Below are 14,469 nucleotides of genomic sequence, written 5' to 3'. Positions count from 1 at the left end.
AACAGTTTGTTCTAAACGTTGAGCAGCGGCGTACCCCTTTAATAATAAAAACTCTTCTCATAACATGTCTGATCGCGGGGGTCCTGCTGCTGGGGACATCCCACCATCTTAAGCTGCACCCAACATTGTAAACAAACGCTGGGTTCTTGTGGTCGTGATGTCACTGACACGCCCCTTTGTGATGTCACATCATGCCCCTCCATTTATGTCTGAGGGAGGGGGCGTGTCGGCTGACACGCTCCTCCCATAGACATAAATGGAGGGGCGTGTCAGTGACATCACGAGGGGGCGTGGCCGTGACGTCATGATCACAGCCTCCCGCTCCGTGCGTCCAGAACAAAATGTTCAGAATGCTGCAGCACCAGAGTACCCCTTTAAAGGAGATCTTCTGCAACAATTAACTTATCCAAAGGACAGGGGATAAGTAGCTGATCACTGGGGGTCCAACTGCAGGGCCCCCCCCCCACCAGCTCTCGGTGAGGAGCGCGTGTCGGCTGCAGCACGTGCTCCATTCATTTCTATGGGATCTCTGAAAAGACCCAGGTACAGCGCTCGGGCATCGTCACATAGAAATGAATGGAGCGGTAGATGACACATGCTCCTCATTGAGAGGGCTGGGGTCCCGTCCTGGAGATGGCGGAGGGCCCCAGCGGTCGGACCCCCCGCGATCAGCAATATATCCCCTATCCTGTTGATAGGGGATAAGTTCTTTTTCACCAGAGTACTCCTCTAAAGGGGTATTCCTGGAAAATACTTTTTTCTTGTATATCAACTGGCTCCAGAAAATTAAGCAGATTTGTAAATGACTTCTATTAAAAAATCTTAATCCTTCCAATAGTTATCAGCTGATGAAATTGAGTTGTTGTTTTCTGTCTGACCACAGTGCTCTCTGCTGACACCTTTGTCTCAGGAACTCTCTGGAGCAGGAGAGGTTTGCTATGGGGATTTGTTCCTACTCTGGACAGCTCCCGAGACACGTGTCAGCAGAGAGCACTTAGACAGAAAAGAGCAACTCAACTTCAGTAGCTGATAAGTACTGGAAGGATTAAGATTTTTTAATAGAAGTCATTTACAAATCTGTGTAACTTACTTGAGCCAGTTGATATATATATAAAAAAAAAGTTTTTTTCCTGGAATACCCCTTTAACCTTAAGATGTTTCTATATTGATTACTACTAATCGGGAGGCTGCCTCCACTAGGTGTCACTAAAGAGACGTCTATCTTCCTCATGGGGGAGAGAGAATTTTCTTGTCTCACATTAAAGGGGTTATCCAGGAATAGAAAAATAGAGATAATTTCTTTCAAAAACCGCTCCCCGTCTGTCCCCAGGTTGGTTCCATTGAAGTGAATGGAGCCAAATTTTAATACCACACACAACCTGGAGACAGACAGGGAGCGCTTTTTTTGAAAGAAATTAGCTCTGTTTTTCTATTCCTGGATAACCGCTTTAAGTTAATAAATATACAGATTTTTTAATAGGATCAGCATAAAAAAATGATTTTATGATAAATTAATGAAACATTTTAAAATGTAGTCTTGTGAATGATTTTCCTCAAATCGGAATACGGACATATTGCGGTGATTTATCAGAACTGGCGCTAAAGATAAAGATGTGGCTGGAGTTGACCGCATTGTAATATGTTATGTTCTGATCTTCTGTAGTGCTGGGAGACGTTTGTTGGGCAGGAACTGTTTCGCTTTGTGGTAATGGACCTGATATTCAATCTGCTGGACACGCTGTTTGGAGAGCTACTCTGGAGGTAAATACGGTAGATCCGGCGCTTTAAAGGGGTACTCCGCCCCTAGACATCTTATCCCCTATCCAAAGGATAAAGGATAAGATGTCTGATGGCGAGGGACCCCTGCGATCTTTGCTGCAACACCCCAGACATCCGGTGCACTGAACGAACTTCGCTCCATGCCAGATGACTGGTGATGCGGGGCGGAGTCTCGTGACATCACGGCCACGCCTCCTCAATGCAAGTCTATGGGAGGGGGCGTGACGTCCGTCACGCCCCCTCCCATAGACTTGCATTGAGGGGAAGTGGCAATGACATCACGAGCCTCCGGCAAGGAGATTGTGTTGGACCCCAGCGGTGGGACCCCCGTGATCAGACATCTTATCCCCTATCCTTTGGATAGAGGATAAAATGTCTAGGAGCGGAGTACCCCTTTAAAGGGTTACTCCAGTGGAAAACTTTTTTGAATTATTTTTTTTTTTTTTTTTAAATCAACTGGTGTCAGGTAGTTAAACAGATTTGTAAATTAGGTCTATTAAAAAATCTTAATCCTTCCAGTACTTATTAGCTGCTGAATACTACAGAGGAAATTATTTTCTTTTTGGAACACAGAGCTCTCTGCTGACATCATGACCACAGTGCTCTCTGCTGACATTTCTGTCCATGTTAGGAACTGTCCAGAGCAGCATATGTTTGCTATGGGGATTTTCTCCTACTCTGGACAGCTCCTAAAATGGACAGAGATGTCAGCAGAGAGCACTGTGGTCATGATGTCAGCAGAGAGCTCTGTGTTCCAAAAAAACACCAATTTCCTCTGTAGTATTCAGCAGCTAATAAGTACTGGAAAAATTAAGATTTTTTAATAGAAGTAATTTACAAATCTGTTTAACTTTCTGGCACCAGTTGATTTAAAAAAATAAAGTTTTCCACTGGAGTACCCCTTTAAGAAGCACTCCAGGATTTTTATTTATGCTTGTATATTGGAGCACAGGCTATTATTAGAGAATAATGTAGAGGTTCTTGTGCATTCCTCTTGTGCTTACCTGTTGTAGCTGATGGAGCAGGCATGGGATAGGCCCCATACCAGTTGCAATTCCAAACTGAAGTGGTTCATGAATGGTTCTTATATTTCTCATGAATTCTCTGGCTGAGGGTGTGGTGTTTGATCCCTGCACCTGTTTATTTAATTAAGGTGCTGGTGCTGGGGGTGAACTGATTAGACTCCTAAGGGGATTGGGCCAGTTCAAATTTGATGCATTTCTTTTTCCTAAGTGCATTTTTTGAGAGGTATTGCCATGAGGTAAAAGTGATTTGACCTATAAAAACAATTGAGGTGTTTTATGAAGATTTATAGTCTTCAGGCTGTGTTCACAGGTTGTATTCTTACCGCATTTTGGCTGTTTTTACAGCGATTTTCCAAGATAGTAGTAAAAATAATTCTACGTGTTTCCCATAATTTGCACAATTGCGGTAAAATAGCACCATTATTGCCACGATGTTGGGAAAATCACTGCGGAAATATACTTGATTTTGGAAAAAGTGGGGAAAAAGAAACGTGCCTGAAGGGTGTTTCAGTGTTTAAATTTACTTTTATTTTAATAATTAACCATTTGTTCACAAATCGTGTCCGCCATGACAGGTTAATCCTGCAGAAGAAGCTGAAACAAAAGTGTCGGACGGAGTTTGACATCGCTCGGAATGTACTGGAGCTGATCTACGGCCAGACACTGGCATGGTGAGTACGTCTGTCTGTCTGTCTGGATGTACAATGTCCTGGGTAGGGGTCACTCCCTAATAAAAAGAATAATTCTAAGAATAATTATAATATTTTTTTTTTTTTTATTTCTAAGTGGTTTTCATCTTTTAGTATTTTTATTGCTATATCCTATTTAACAATATTGTCTGATATACTGTATATGCTAACTTTTTAATGTATTAATTATTATTATTAGTAGTAGTAGTTTACTTATTTATTTATTTTTCTTATTATTATATTTATTTTAAGTATGTATTTATTTACTATTATTATTAGTAGTAGTAGTTTTTATTTATTTATTTATTCATTCATTTTTATTATTATTTATTTATTATTATATTATTGTTATTTCAAAGTGAATGTGTTTTCATCTTTTATTTCTTTTTCTATATCCTATGTAACAATATTGTCTGATACACTGTCTATGCTAACTTTTAATATTATTATTATTATTATTATTAATAATAATAATAATAATAATAATAGTAGTAGTATTTATTTTATTATTTTATTTATATATTTATTTATTTACTATTATTGTTGTTATTATTATTAGTAGTAGTAGTAGTAGTAGTAGTAGTATTTATTTTATTTATTTGTTTATTGTTATTATATTATTATATTTATTTATGTATTTATTTATTTACTATTATTAGTAGTAGTAGTAGTATTTATTTTATTTATCTGTTTATTGTTATTATATTTATTTATTTACTATTATTATTAGTAGTAGTAGTAGTCTTTTTTTATTTATTTATTTATTCATTCATTTTTGTTAGTATTTATTTATTATTATATTATTGTTATTTCAAAGTGAATGTGTTTTCATCTTTTATTTATTTTTCTATATCCTATGTAACAATATTGTCTGATACACTGTCTATGCTAACTTTTAATATTATTATTATTATTATTATTATTAATAGTAGTAGTATTTATTTTATTATTTTATTTATATATTTATTTATTTACTATTATTGTTATTATTATTATTAGTATTAGTAGTAGTATTTATTTTATTTTATTATTTCATTTATATATTTATTTACTATTATTATTATTAGTAGTAGTAGTAGTATTTATTTTATTTATTTGTTTATTGTTATTATATTTATTTATTTATTTACTATTATTAGTAGTAGTAGTATTTATTTTATTTATTTGTTTATTGTTATTATATTTATTTATTTATTTACTATTATTATTAGTAGTAGTATTTATTTTATTTATTTGTTTATTGTTATTATATTTATTTATGTATTTATTTACTATTATTATTAGTAGTAGTATTTATTTTATTTGTTTATTGTTATATTTATTTATTTACTATTATTATTAATAGTAGTATTTTTTTTATTTATTTGTTTGTTGTTATTATATTTATTTATGTATTTATTTACTATTATTAGTAGTAGTATTTATTTTATTTATTTGTTTATTGTTTTTATATTATTATATTTATTTATGTATTTATTTATTTACTATTATTATTATTAGTAGTAGTATTTATTTCATTTGTTTATTGTTATTATATTTATTTATTTACTATTATTAGTAGTAGTAGTAGAAGTAGTATTCTTTATTTTATTCATTGATTTATTCATTCATTCATTTTTGTTAGTATTTATTTATTATTATAATATTATTTCAAAGTGTTTGTGTTTTTTTTTTAAATCTTTTATCATTTCTATTGTTATATCCTATGTAAACAATATTGGCTGATATACTGTATATGCTGTACAACAACAAAACAATAATAATACTGTAAATAAATATAAAACAATCTGCTAACTAGGTAAGGTCTAGGCTCCCTTTTATATCCTCTATACCTTTGTCTGGTCGCCCTGTTTTTATTGATCATTGTAAGATACAAAGTGATGTGATATCTCTACATACGGTAAGTGACTCCACACTCTGAGATTCTGCAAAACACAAAGTAAATCCTATAGTATGCGCACAAATCACCTTACATTACACATACTAATAAAAGTACTCGCATACCCCACCCCATACATATGGATACGGTAACATAATTCCCACCAATGTAGCATACACATGTAAACCCTTCTCCCCCTGGACTGTCTATATCAGTGGTCTGCAAACTGTGGACCTCCAGCTGTTGCAAAACTACAACTCCCAGCATGCCCGGACAGCCAACGGCTGTCCGGGCATGCTGGGAGTTGTAGTTTTGCAACAGCTGGAGGTCCACAGTTTGAGGGCCACAGCTCTAGAGGGCACTCTTCTACTTTTTCTGTGATGCTGAGTTTGCTTGTTGTCAAGTAGGTGGTCATGGGGGTGTTCTTTCACTTAAAGGGGTCCTCTTGAGAAAAAAAAATAGATTAAAGGGGAATTCCAGGGAAAAAAACTACTATTTTTTAATATATATATATATCAACTGGCTCCAGAAAGTTAAACAGATTTCTTAATTAATTCTATAAAAAAAAAATCTTAATCCTTCCAATAATTATCAGCTGCTGAAGTTGAGTTGTTCTTTTCTGTCTGACAACAGTGCTCTCTGCTGACATCTCTGCTTGTCTTGGGAACTGCACAGAGTAGAAGAGGTTTGCTATGGGGATTTGCTTCTACTCTGGGCGGTTCCCGAGACAGGTGTCATCAGAGAGCACTTAGACAGAAAAGGACAACTCAACTTCAGCAGCTCATAAGTACTGAAAGGATTGTTTTTTTAATATAAGCAATTTACAAATCTGTTTAACTTTCTGGAGCCAGTTGATGATTAAAAAAAATAAAGTTTTTTTTTAATCTGGATAACCCCTTTAAGTCAACTGGTTCCAGGAAGTTTACAGATTTGTAAATTACTTCGATATAAAAATCTTAATCCTTCCAGTACTTATCAGCTGCTGTATGCTCCAGAGGAAGTTGTGTAGTTCTTTCCAGTCTGACCACAGTGCTCTCTGCTGACACCTCTGTCCATGTCAGGAGCTGTCCATATCCACATAGGAAACCTCTCCTGCCCACTGTATATTCTGTTCCATGTGTCTCATTCTTCTCTCCCGGACAGGCTGCATTCTGATCCATGTGTCTCATTCTTCTCTCCCGGACAGGCTGCATTCTGATCCATGTGTCTCATTCTTCTCTCCCGGACAGGCTGTAGTCTGATCCATGTGTCTCATTCTTCTCTCCCGGACAGGCTGTATTCTGATCCATGTGTCTCATTCTTCTCTCCCGAACAGGCTGTATTCTGATCCATGTGTCTCATTCTTCTCTCCCGAACAGGCTGCATTCTGATCCATGTGTCTCATTCTTCTCTCCCGGACAGGCTGTAGTCTGATCCATGTGTCTCATTCTTCTCTCCCGGACAGGCTGTATTCTGATCCATGTGTCTCATTCTTCTCTCCCGGACAGGCTGGGCGTTCTGTTTTGTCCTATTATCCCTGTTGTGCAGACTCTGAAATTGCTTCTGCTGTTCTATGTAAAAAAGGTAGGGTGCGTTCTGTGGCACTTTGCCGCATTGGATGTATCTATTTTTCATAAGATCACTGAATTACAATAGTTACCAGTCTGGTTATAGGCGGAAAAGTTTGGCTATGTTCATGCAGCAGAATTTCTAAACGGAATCCGGCAGAAGAATTCCCCTCGGAAATTCCGTTGCAGCAGAGTCCTATTGTTTTCAACAGGATTCTTCTGCACCGTGCACACAATGAAAGTTCTGGGAGTTGTAGTTTTGCAACATCTGGAGGTCCGTAGGTTGAAGACCACTGTTCTAGACAATTCCAAAGCTACTGCACATGTGTATAAAAATAAAAATTTAATTCATTTAATGAATTAATTGAATGAATAAATAAAAAAAAATTTAAAACGCATTCAATTAAACAGATATAAACTACTGTTAAAAATAAAAAATCTGATAAGATCTTAATCCGGTTCTAAAATAGAGCGGAAAAAACGATTTTATATCTGAGAAAAAAAAAAAAAAAACAATGGGAGGCTGCTGCAACGGAACTTTCGAGCAGAATATTTCCACCAGATACCGCTTGGAAATTCTGCTGTGTGAATGGGGCCGTAAACTGACCAAAACTGGTGCATGTGGGAAAATTTTACTTTTGTTTTTTCTTCTCAGGCCAGTTTGATGAGGAACTGTCGTTCCCCGAGCAAACCTTGGAGGGCGTCCCACATGAGCACAGCCTTCCTGACACTACTGTGCTTCCCTTCCTTCTTAGGGGCTTCCGTGTTCCTGTCCTACACCGTCTGGTCGTAAGTAGAAGCCATGGGCAATGAAGAGTTAAAGTTTTACTCCCGTGGAAACCCTTTTTTTTTTTTTTTTAATCAACTGGTGCCAGAAAGTTAAACAGATTTGTAAATCACTTCTATTAAAAAATCTTAATCCTTCCAGTACTTTTTAGGGGCTGAATACTATATATGAAATGCTTTTCTTTATGGATTTCTCTTATTTCATGACCACGGTGCTCTCTGCTGACCTCTGCTGTCCATTTTAGGAACCGTCCAGAGCAGGAGAAAATCCCCATAGCAAACATATGCTTCTCTGGACAGTTCCTAAAATGGACAGCAGAGGTCAGCAAACAGAAGAGAAATCCAAAAAGTAAAGCATTTCCTCTATAGTATACAGCCCCTAAAAAGTACTGGAAGGATTACGATTTTTTAATAGAAGTGATTTACAAATCTGTTTAACTTTCTGGCACCAGTTGATTAAAAAAAAAAATTCCATGGGAGTACCCCTCTATCTAAAGGATAGGGAAGGGGGACCCCTGGAATTTTTTTTTTTTTTTTTTTTTTTTTATCAACTGGCTCCAGAAAGTTAAACAGATTTGTAAATTACTTCTATTAAAAAAATCTTAATCCTTCCAGTAGTTATTAGCTGCTAGTATGCTCCACAGGAAGTTCTTTTCTTTTTTAATTTCCTTTCTGTCTGACCACATTGCTCTCTGCTGACACCCCTGTCCATGTCAGGAACTGTCCGGAGCAGGAGAGGTTTTCTATGGGGATTTGCTCAGACTCTGGACAGTTCCTGACATGGACAGAGGTGTCAGCAGAGAGCACTGTGGTCAGACAGAAAAGAACTACAAAACTTCTCTGTGGTACACAGCAGCTGATAAGTACTGGAAGGGTTAACTTTCTGGGACCACTTGATTTAAAAAAAAAAAAAAAAAAATGTTTTCCAATGGAGAACCCCTATAAACCCTTTATCCCCTATCCACAGGATAAATGTCTGATCGCGGGGACCCCCGCAATCGTCTGTACAGGCCCCGACTATTTACCAGTCTCAAACCCTGCTCCTGTTGACTTCAATGGTAGCAGGGGAAAGGCGCTGAAGAGAAGTCACATGTCACTACTTTTTAGCTCAGTCCAGCACCATTAAAGTCAATGGGAGCTTTAGGGCTGCCCCTTGCACTGGCAGCGGAACTTCACAAGGCCTTTTTTATTTTCCCTCTGTGAACACACCTTAAGAAAGGGGTACTCCGGTGGAAAACTTTTTATTTTAAATCCGCTGGTGCCAGAAAGTTAAACAGATTTGTAAATGACTTCTATTAAAAAATCTTAATCCTTCCAGTACTTCTTAGCAGCTGTATACTACAGAGGAAATTATTTTCTTTTTGAATTTCTTTTTTTGTCTTGTCCACAGTTCTCTCTGCTGACATCTCTGTCCGTATCAGGAACTGTCCAGAGCAGCATAGGTTTCTCCTGCTCTGGACAGTTCCTGACACAGGACAGAGGTGTCAGCAGAGAGCACTGTGGACAAGACAAAAAAAGAAATAAAAAAAAAATGAATTTCCTCTGTAGCATACAGCTGCTAATAAGTACTGGAAGGGTAAAGATTTTTTAATAGAAGTCATTTACAAATCTGTTTAACTTTCTGGAAAATGTTTTCCACTGGCGTACCCATTTAAAGGGGTACTCCATTGCTAGAAATCTTATCCCCTATCCGAAGGATAGGGGATAAGATGTCTCGCAACGGAGTACCCCTTTAACTTCACTCCAGCTGAAGATAGGTAAAGCAAAAAAATTTTGAATAAAAGGAACCAAGTGTGCACATGTGTGATCCATATTCTGCTCTATAGTGCACCTACTACCGCCATCTCCTTTATTTCTTGTGTTTCGTGTCCCCTCTTAGCGTGAAGCCCTCAGAGTCGTGTGGTCCATTCCGCTCGCTGAATTCTATGTATGAAGCCGGGAAGTTTTATGTCAAGCAGCTGGAAGTGTCAAATCCTCGGCTCAGTTGGGTCAGCTGGATACATTACTACCTTTGGGAAAACACGTTTTTCATTTTCCTGGCGGCTGGAATCCTGCTGTGAGTAGTCGGTGACAGCGGAGTCCTAGTATTGTTCTAAGGACTAATGCTGACTCTAAGCTAATGCTGCCTAGGTGTTGCATTATGACCCCACATACAATTCCAGTAAAGAATTACATGCTGCCCCAACATGTTTCCCCTTCACATCTGGGGTTCATCAGGGAATAAAATTCATGGATGTTCAAACAGTTCATTCAAGATAGCATGGAAACTGTTATAAAATGTCCAAAACACCAAAAATATACCGTAGGTCTATTCACTCAGGCCCCATGGGATGATCGGGATGGTTGTCCCTTTTGAAGAGGTCCAGAATTTGGGGAGGTCCTTGTAGCAGGGACCTGAATGATTGATCCAACCTGGACCTCTGGTCTATACATGGTCATTTACACATTTCTTATCAGTTTCCATGCCTATCTTGAATGATTATGTCCTGTGCTACATCCCCTGATGAATCCCAGATTTGAAGGAGGAAACACGTTGGGGATGTAATACAATCTACTGTACCCCTGATGTATGAATTTAGCTCATTTATAGCAAAAGGTGACAGCCCTGATTTGTTTAACTTTTTTGTTCATTTTCTTTTTGCTTTAACATGGGTTAATGGTAGTACATGTTTTTTTTTGCACGAGGGGTTGTTCACTATGAGCAGACACTTTTAGGTTGTATTGCAGCAGGGGAGGGTTCAGAGAAAATAGCCAATAGAAAGAGTAGCATTCATGCATTACACACGCCATTCTATTGCTTTCTTTTACCCACGACACACTTCCACTTCGCCTTAAAATGACAGATGATTTTAAGGGTCGGTTCCAGTGCTCCAGACTTTAGTAGTATGAAGTGTAATTCAAGGCAAAGTGTGAGCTTTTACCACTACTTAGGCACTTGTTTCCCAACCAGTGTGCCACCAGCTATTGTAAAACTGCGACTCTGACGTGTTTCCCTCTTCACATCCGGGGTTCATCGGGGCATTAAAGGGGTACTCCGGTGGAAAACTTTTTTTTTTTTAAATCAACTGGTGCTAAGTTAAACAAATTTGTAAATTGCTTCTATTAAAAAAAAATCTTAATCCTTCCAGTACGTATTAGCTGCTGAATACTACAGTGGAAATTATTTTCTTTTTGGAACACAATTTTCTTTTTGGAACACAGAGCTCTCTGCTGACATCACAAGCACAGTGTTCTCTGCTGACACCTCTGTCCATTTTAGGAACTGTCCAGAGCAGCGTATGTTTGCTATGGGGATTTTCTCCTACTCTGGACAGTTCTTAAAATGGACAGAGATGTCAGCAGAGAGCACTGTGCTTGTGATGTCAGCAGAGAGCTCTGTGTTCCAAAAAGAAAATAATTTCCTCTGTAGTATTCAGTAGCTAATAAGTACTGGAAGGATTAAGAAGTAATTTACAAATCTGTTAAACTTTCTGCCACCAGTTGATTTAAAAAACAAACAAAAAAAACCCATAGTTTTCCAGCGGAATACCCTTTTAAAGGGGTACTCCACTGGAAAACATTTTTTCTTCAATTAACTGGTGCCAGAAAGTTAAACAGATTTGTACTTATCAGCTGCCGTATGATCCACAGGAAGTTGTTTTCTTTTAAAATTTCCTTTCTGACTGACCACAGTGCTCTCTGCTGACACCTCTGTCCATTTTAGGAACTGTCCAGAGTAGGAACAAATCTCCATAGCAAACCTATCCTGCCCTGGACATTTCCTGACATGGACAGAGGTGTCAGCAGAGAGCACTGTGGTCAGTCAGAAAGGAAATTCAAAAAGAGAACAACTTCCTGTGGATCATACAGCAGCTGATAACTACTGGAAGGTTAAAGATTTTTACATAGAAGTCATTTACAAATCTGTTTAACTTTCTGGCACCAGTTGATTTAAAAAATAAAAAATAAAAATAGTTTTCCACCGGAGTACCCTTTTAATCCCCTGATGAACCCAGATGTGAAGAGGGAAACATGTCAGAGTCGCAGTTTTTCACCAGCTGGTGACAAACTGGTTGGGAAACTCCGACTTTCCAAAGCTTTCATGCCTCAGCAACCCTACCCACCAGTTTTATGTCCGGAACACTCACTGGGAACCCCCACTTTCTTACCGAGCTGCTGTATTTTGCTCCACCATACACATAGGTATCATGACTTCTATTATTACAAAAGCCATGACAAATCCAGTTGCCAGTTCTGGCACTTCTTTGCTAAAGGAATTACTGCAGCAAGGTTTTCTTTGAAATGCAAAAACAACAGGAGCGTGAACATAGACGAATAGGTACAACTATAAAAAAATAAAAAAATAAAAATGGTGGATTGTAAAATATTATTCACGTGTTTGGAAAGTTACCAGTGAACGCTTTTCTTTCTTCCCAGGATTGTTATCTATTTCCATATCCAGATAGTCAATGGACAGAGACGAGTTATACAGTTACTAAAGGAGCAGATTGCAAATGTGAGTCGTTTTGGCGGTATAGTAGGTCACGTTAAAAATGACGGAAAAGGCAGAAGAGATCTTCGTGCCTTTTGCTCAAAATTGTCTTTAAAGGGGTACTCCGCCGCCTGAGTGTTTGGAACATTTTGTTCCAAACGCTTGGAGCGGGCGGCAGGGGTCGTGACGTCAAGGGCACACCCCTCGTGATGTAACACCACGCCCCCCTCAATGCAAGTCTATAAGAAGGGGGCGTGGCAGCCGCCACGCCCCCTCCCATTGACTTGCATTGAGGGGGCGTGGTGTGACATAACGAGGGGCGTGGCCGTGACATCACAACCCCCGCCAGGTGCTGCACAAAGATCGCTGCTGCGGGCCCCTCACGATCCTTTGGATAAGGGATAAGATGTCTAGGGACGGAGTTCCCCTTTAAGTCATGAATCCGTTTCTTGATCCCACCCTGTGGTTCTGGGGGATGGGTTACAATATACAGTGCGTTCAGAAAGTCTTCAGACCCTTGTTTTACATTTTGTTCTGTTGCTCCTGAGATGTTTCTCCACCTGGATTGGAGTCACCTGTGGGAAATATAGCTGTATGTTTGTTTTTTTGCTGTTGCGATTATCGTGATACGGTGCGGACCCCTCGTCCCGGAGGTTATACAGTACGTCTGAGATGGTAGGGAGTCGATAGCTGAGCCCTTGGAGTGAGAAAAAGTATAAATTTTCCTTCTTCCTGATAACCCCTTTTAATAAAAATTCTGAAATGTGAAATGTTGCAGTTTTCACTCTGGCCACTAAGCCTAATAACAAGTTAACACTTTCTGTTCTGTAGGGAACACTTCTTAGCAGTCCCCTCCTTAGTAACAGAGCCGGGATTACAATTAAAGAGGTACTCCGCCCCCTAGACATCTTATCCCCTATAGAAAGGATAGGGGATAAAATGTCTGATCGCGGGAGTCCTGCTGCTGGGGACCCCCACGATCTTGGCTGCGGCACCCAGACATCCGGTGCACTGAGCAAACTTTGCTCCGTGCCGGATGACTGGCGGTGCGGGGCGGAGGTTCATGACGTCACGGCCAAGCCCCCTCAATGCAAGTCCCCTACCATAGACTTGCATTGAGAGGGCGTGGCATAACATAATGAGGGGCGGGGCTATGATGTCACGAGCTTCCGGCTCCAACATTCTGCCCCCTCCCATAGACTTTCATTGAGGGGGCGTGGGCGCGACATCACAAGCCTTCGGAGCTGCACCTGACGCTCTAAACGAACGCCGGGTGCAGCAGGGAGATCGCGGGTGTCCCCAGCAGCTGGACCCCCATGATCAGACATCTTATCCCCTATCCTTTGGATAGGGGATAAGATGTCTAGGTGCGGAGTACCTCTTTTAAAGGACTGGGTGTGGGGGTAAGGTAAAACATATCTAAAATGTAGCTATATATACAGTGTATATATACAGTGTATATATAATAAATAAATATATATATATATATATATATACACACAAATGTATATATCAAAAGATTATTATTTTTTATTTAGAACCAGTCTAATAGAAGCAAAAAAGCAGTCCGAGATAGGGACACAGAAGTAACATAGAACGCGAGGACCCTCTAAGTGTTTCCATCTTGTGTTTCCCCTTGTTCTTCTGCTGCTGTAGGAAGGTGAAGACAAACGCTTCCTCATTAACCGACTTCATTCCGTTTATGATAAGAAGAGTCGAGCACCAAAGCCAAAGGTAAGTATTCTCACCAACGTGTATGGGATCCTGGGGAGCTGGTACAGTCGCACCATGTCAGCAGGGCCCATGTACCTTTTGTACTGGGTCATTTTATCCAGTAACCCACAGAAAGGAAAGGGAGTGCCCATCTGGGTGGTGTATGCTGGGGTTTACTGTATGGATAGGTGATGTGTAGGTGCGACTGACTCTGTGTAATAATAGTCTGAGATAACCTAAGGACCCCTGGGACCCTCCACCCCAGCTCTTTGTTATAAATGTAGCAGCGAGTTGCGCATATTCACCTCTGCTATCTTCGGCAGATCCATAGACAATGAATGGAGCAGAGTACAACACTCGGCCACCTACCTTCAGCAGTTCCCATACAGCTCCTTGCTACCTACATAGGGGAGGGGCATGAGTAATTAAATGAAAAGGAGTACTGTAGTGGAATATACAGTACTTCGGATAGGGGATAAGTTATAGATCTCGGGGCGGGGTCCGACCACTGGGACCCCAAGCGATCTCCTGTACAGGGCCACAGCAGTGCCATCCTCAGCAGGAAACCGTGGCAGACATC

General features: G+C 39.4%; 1 protein-coding gene across 11 annotated transcripts in view; it reads left to right on the top strand.

Moving 5' to 3' along the window:
• TMC6 (transmembrane channel like 6) overlaps positions 1-14,469 on the top strand; it is a 50,312-nt gene that overhangs the window by 34,763 nt on the left and 1,080 nt on the right. For all 11 annotated transcript variants that reach the window (XM_056550149.1, XM_056550150.1, XM_056550151.1 and 8 more), the window contains 7 exons: positions 1,664-1,761; positions 3,380-3,475; positions 6,860-6,935; positions 7,575-7,708; positions 9,585-9,761; positions 12,122-12,200; positions 13,833-13,910. In XM_056550149.1, coding sequence (XP_056406124.1) covers positions 1,664-1,761; positions 3,380-3,475; positions 6,860-6,935; positions 7,575-7,708; positions 9,585-9,761; positions 12,122-12,200; positions 13,833-13,910 — 738 coding nt within the window. The remainder of the gene's footprint in view (positions 1-1,663; positions 1,762-3,379; positions 3,476-6,859; positions 6,936-7,574; positions 7,709-9,584; positions 9,762-12,121; positions 12,201-13,832; positions 13,911-14,469) is intronic.

This window comes from Hyla sarda, chromosome 13 (genome assembly GCF_029499605.1).
Source record: "Hyla sarda isolate aHylSar1 chromosome 13, aHylSar1.hap1, whole genome shotgun sequence".
Classification (NCBI taxonomy): domain Eukaryota; kingdom Metazoa; phylum Chordata; class Amphibia; order Anura; family Hylidae; genus Hyla; species Hyla sarda.
The sequence above is the reverse complement of the archived record's forward strand: the minus strand, read 5'-3'. Positions and strand labels throughout refer to the sequence as shown.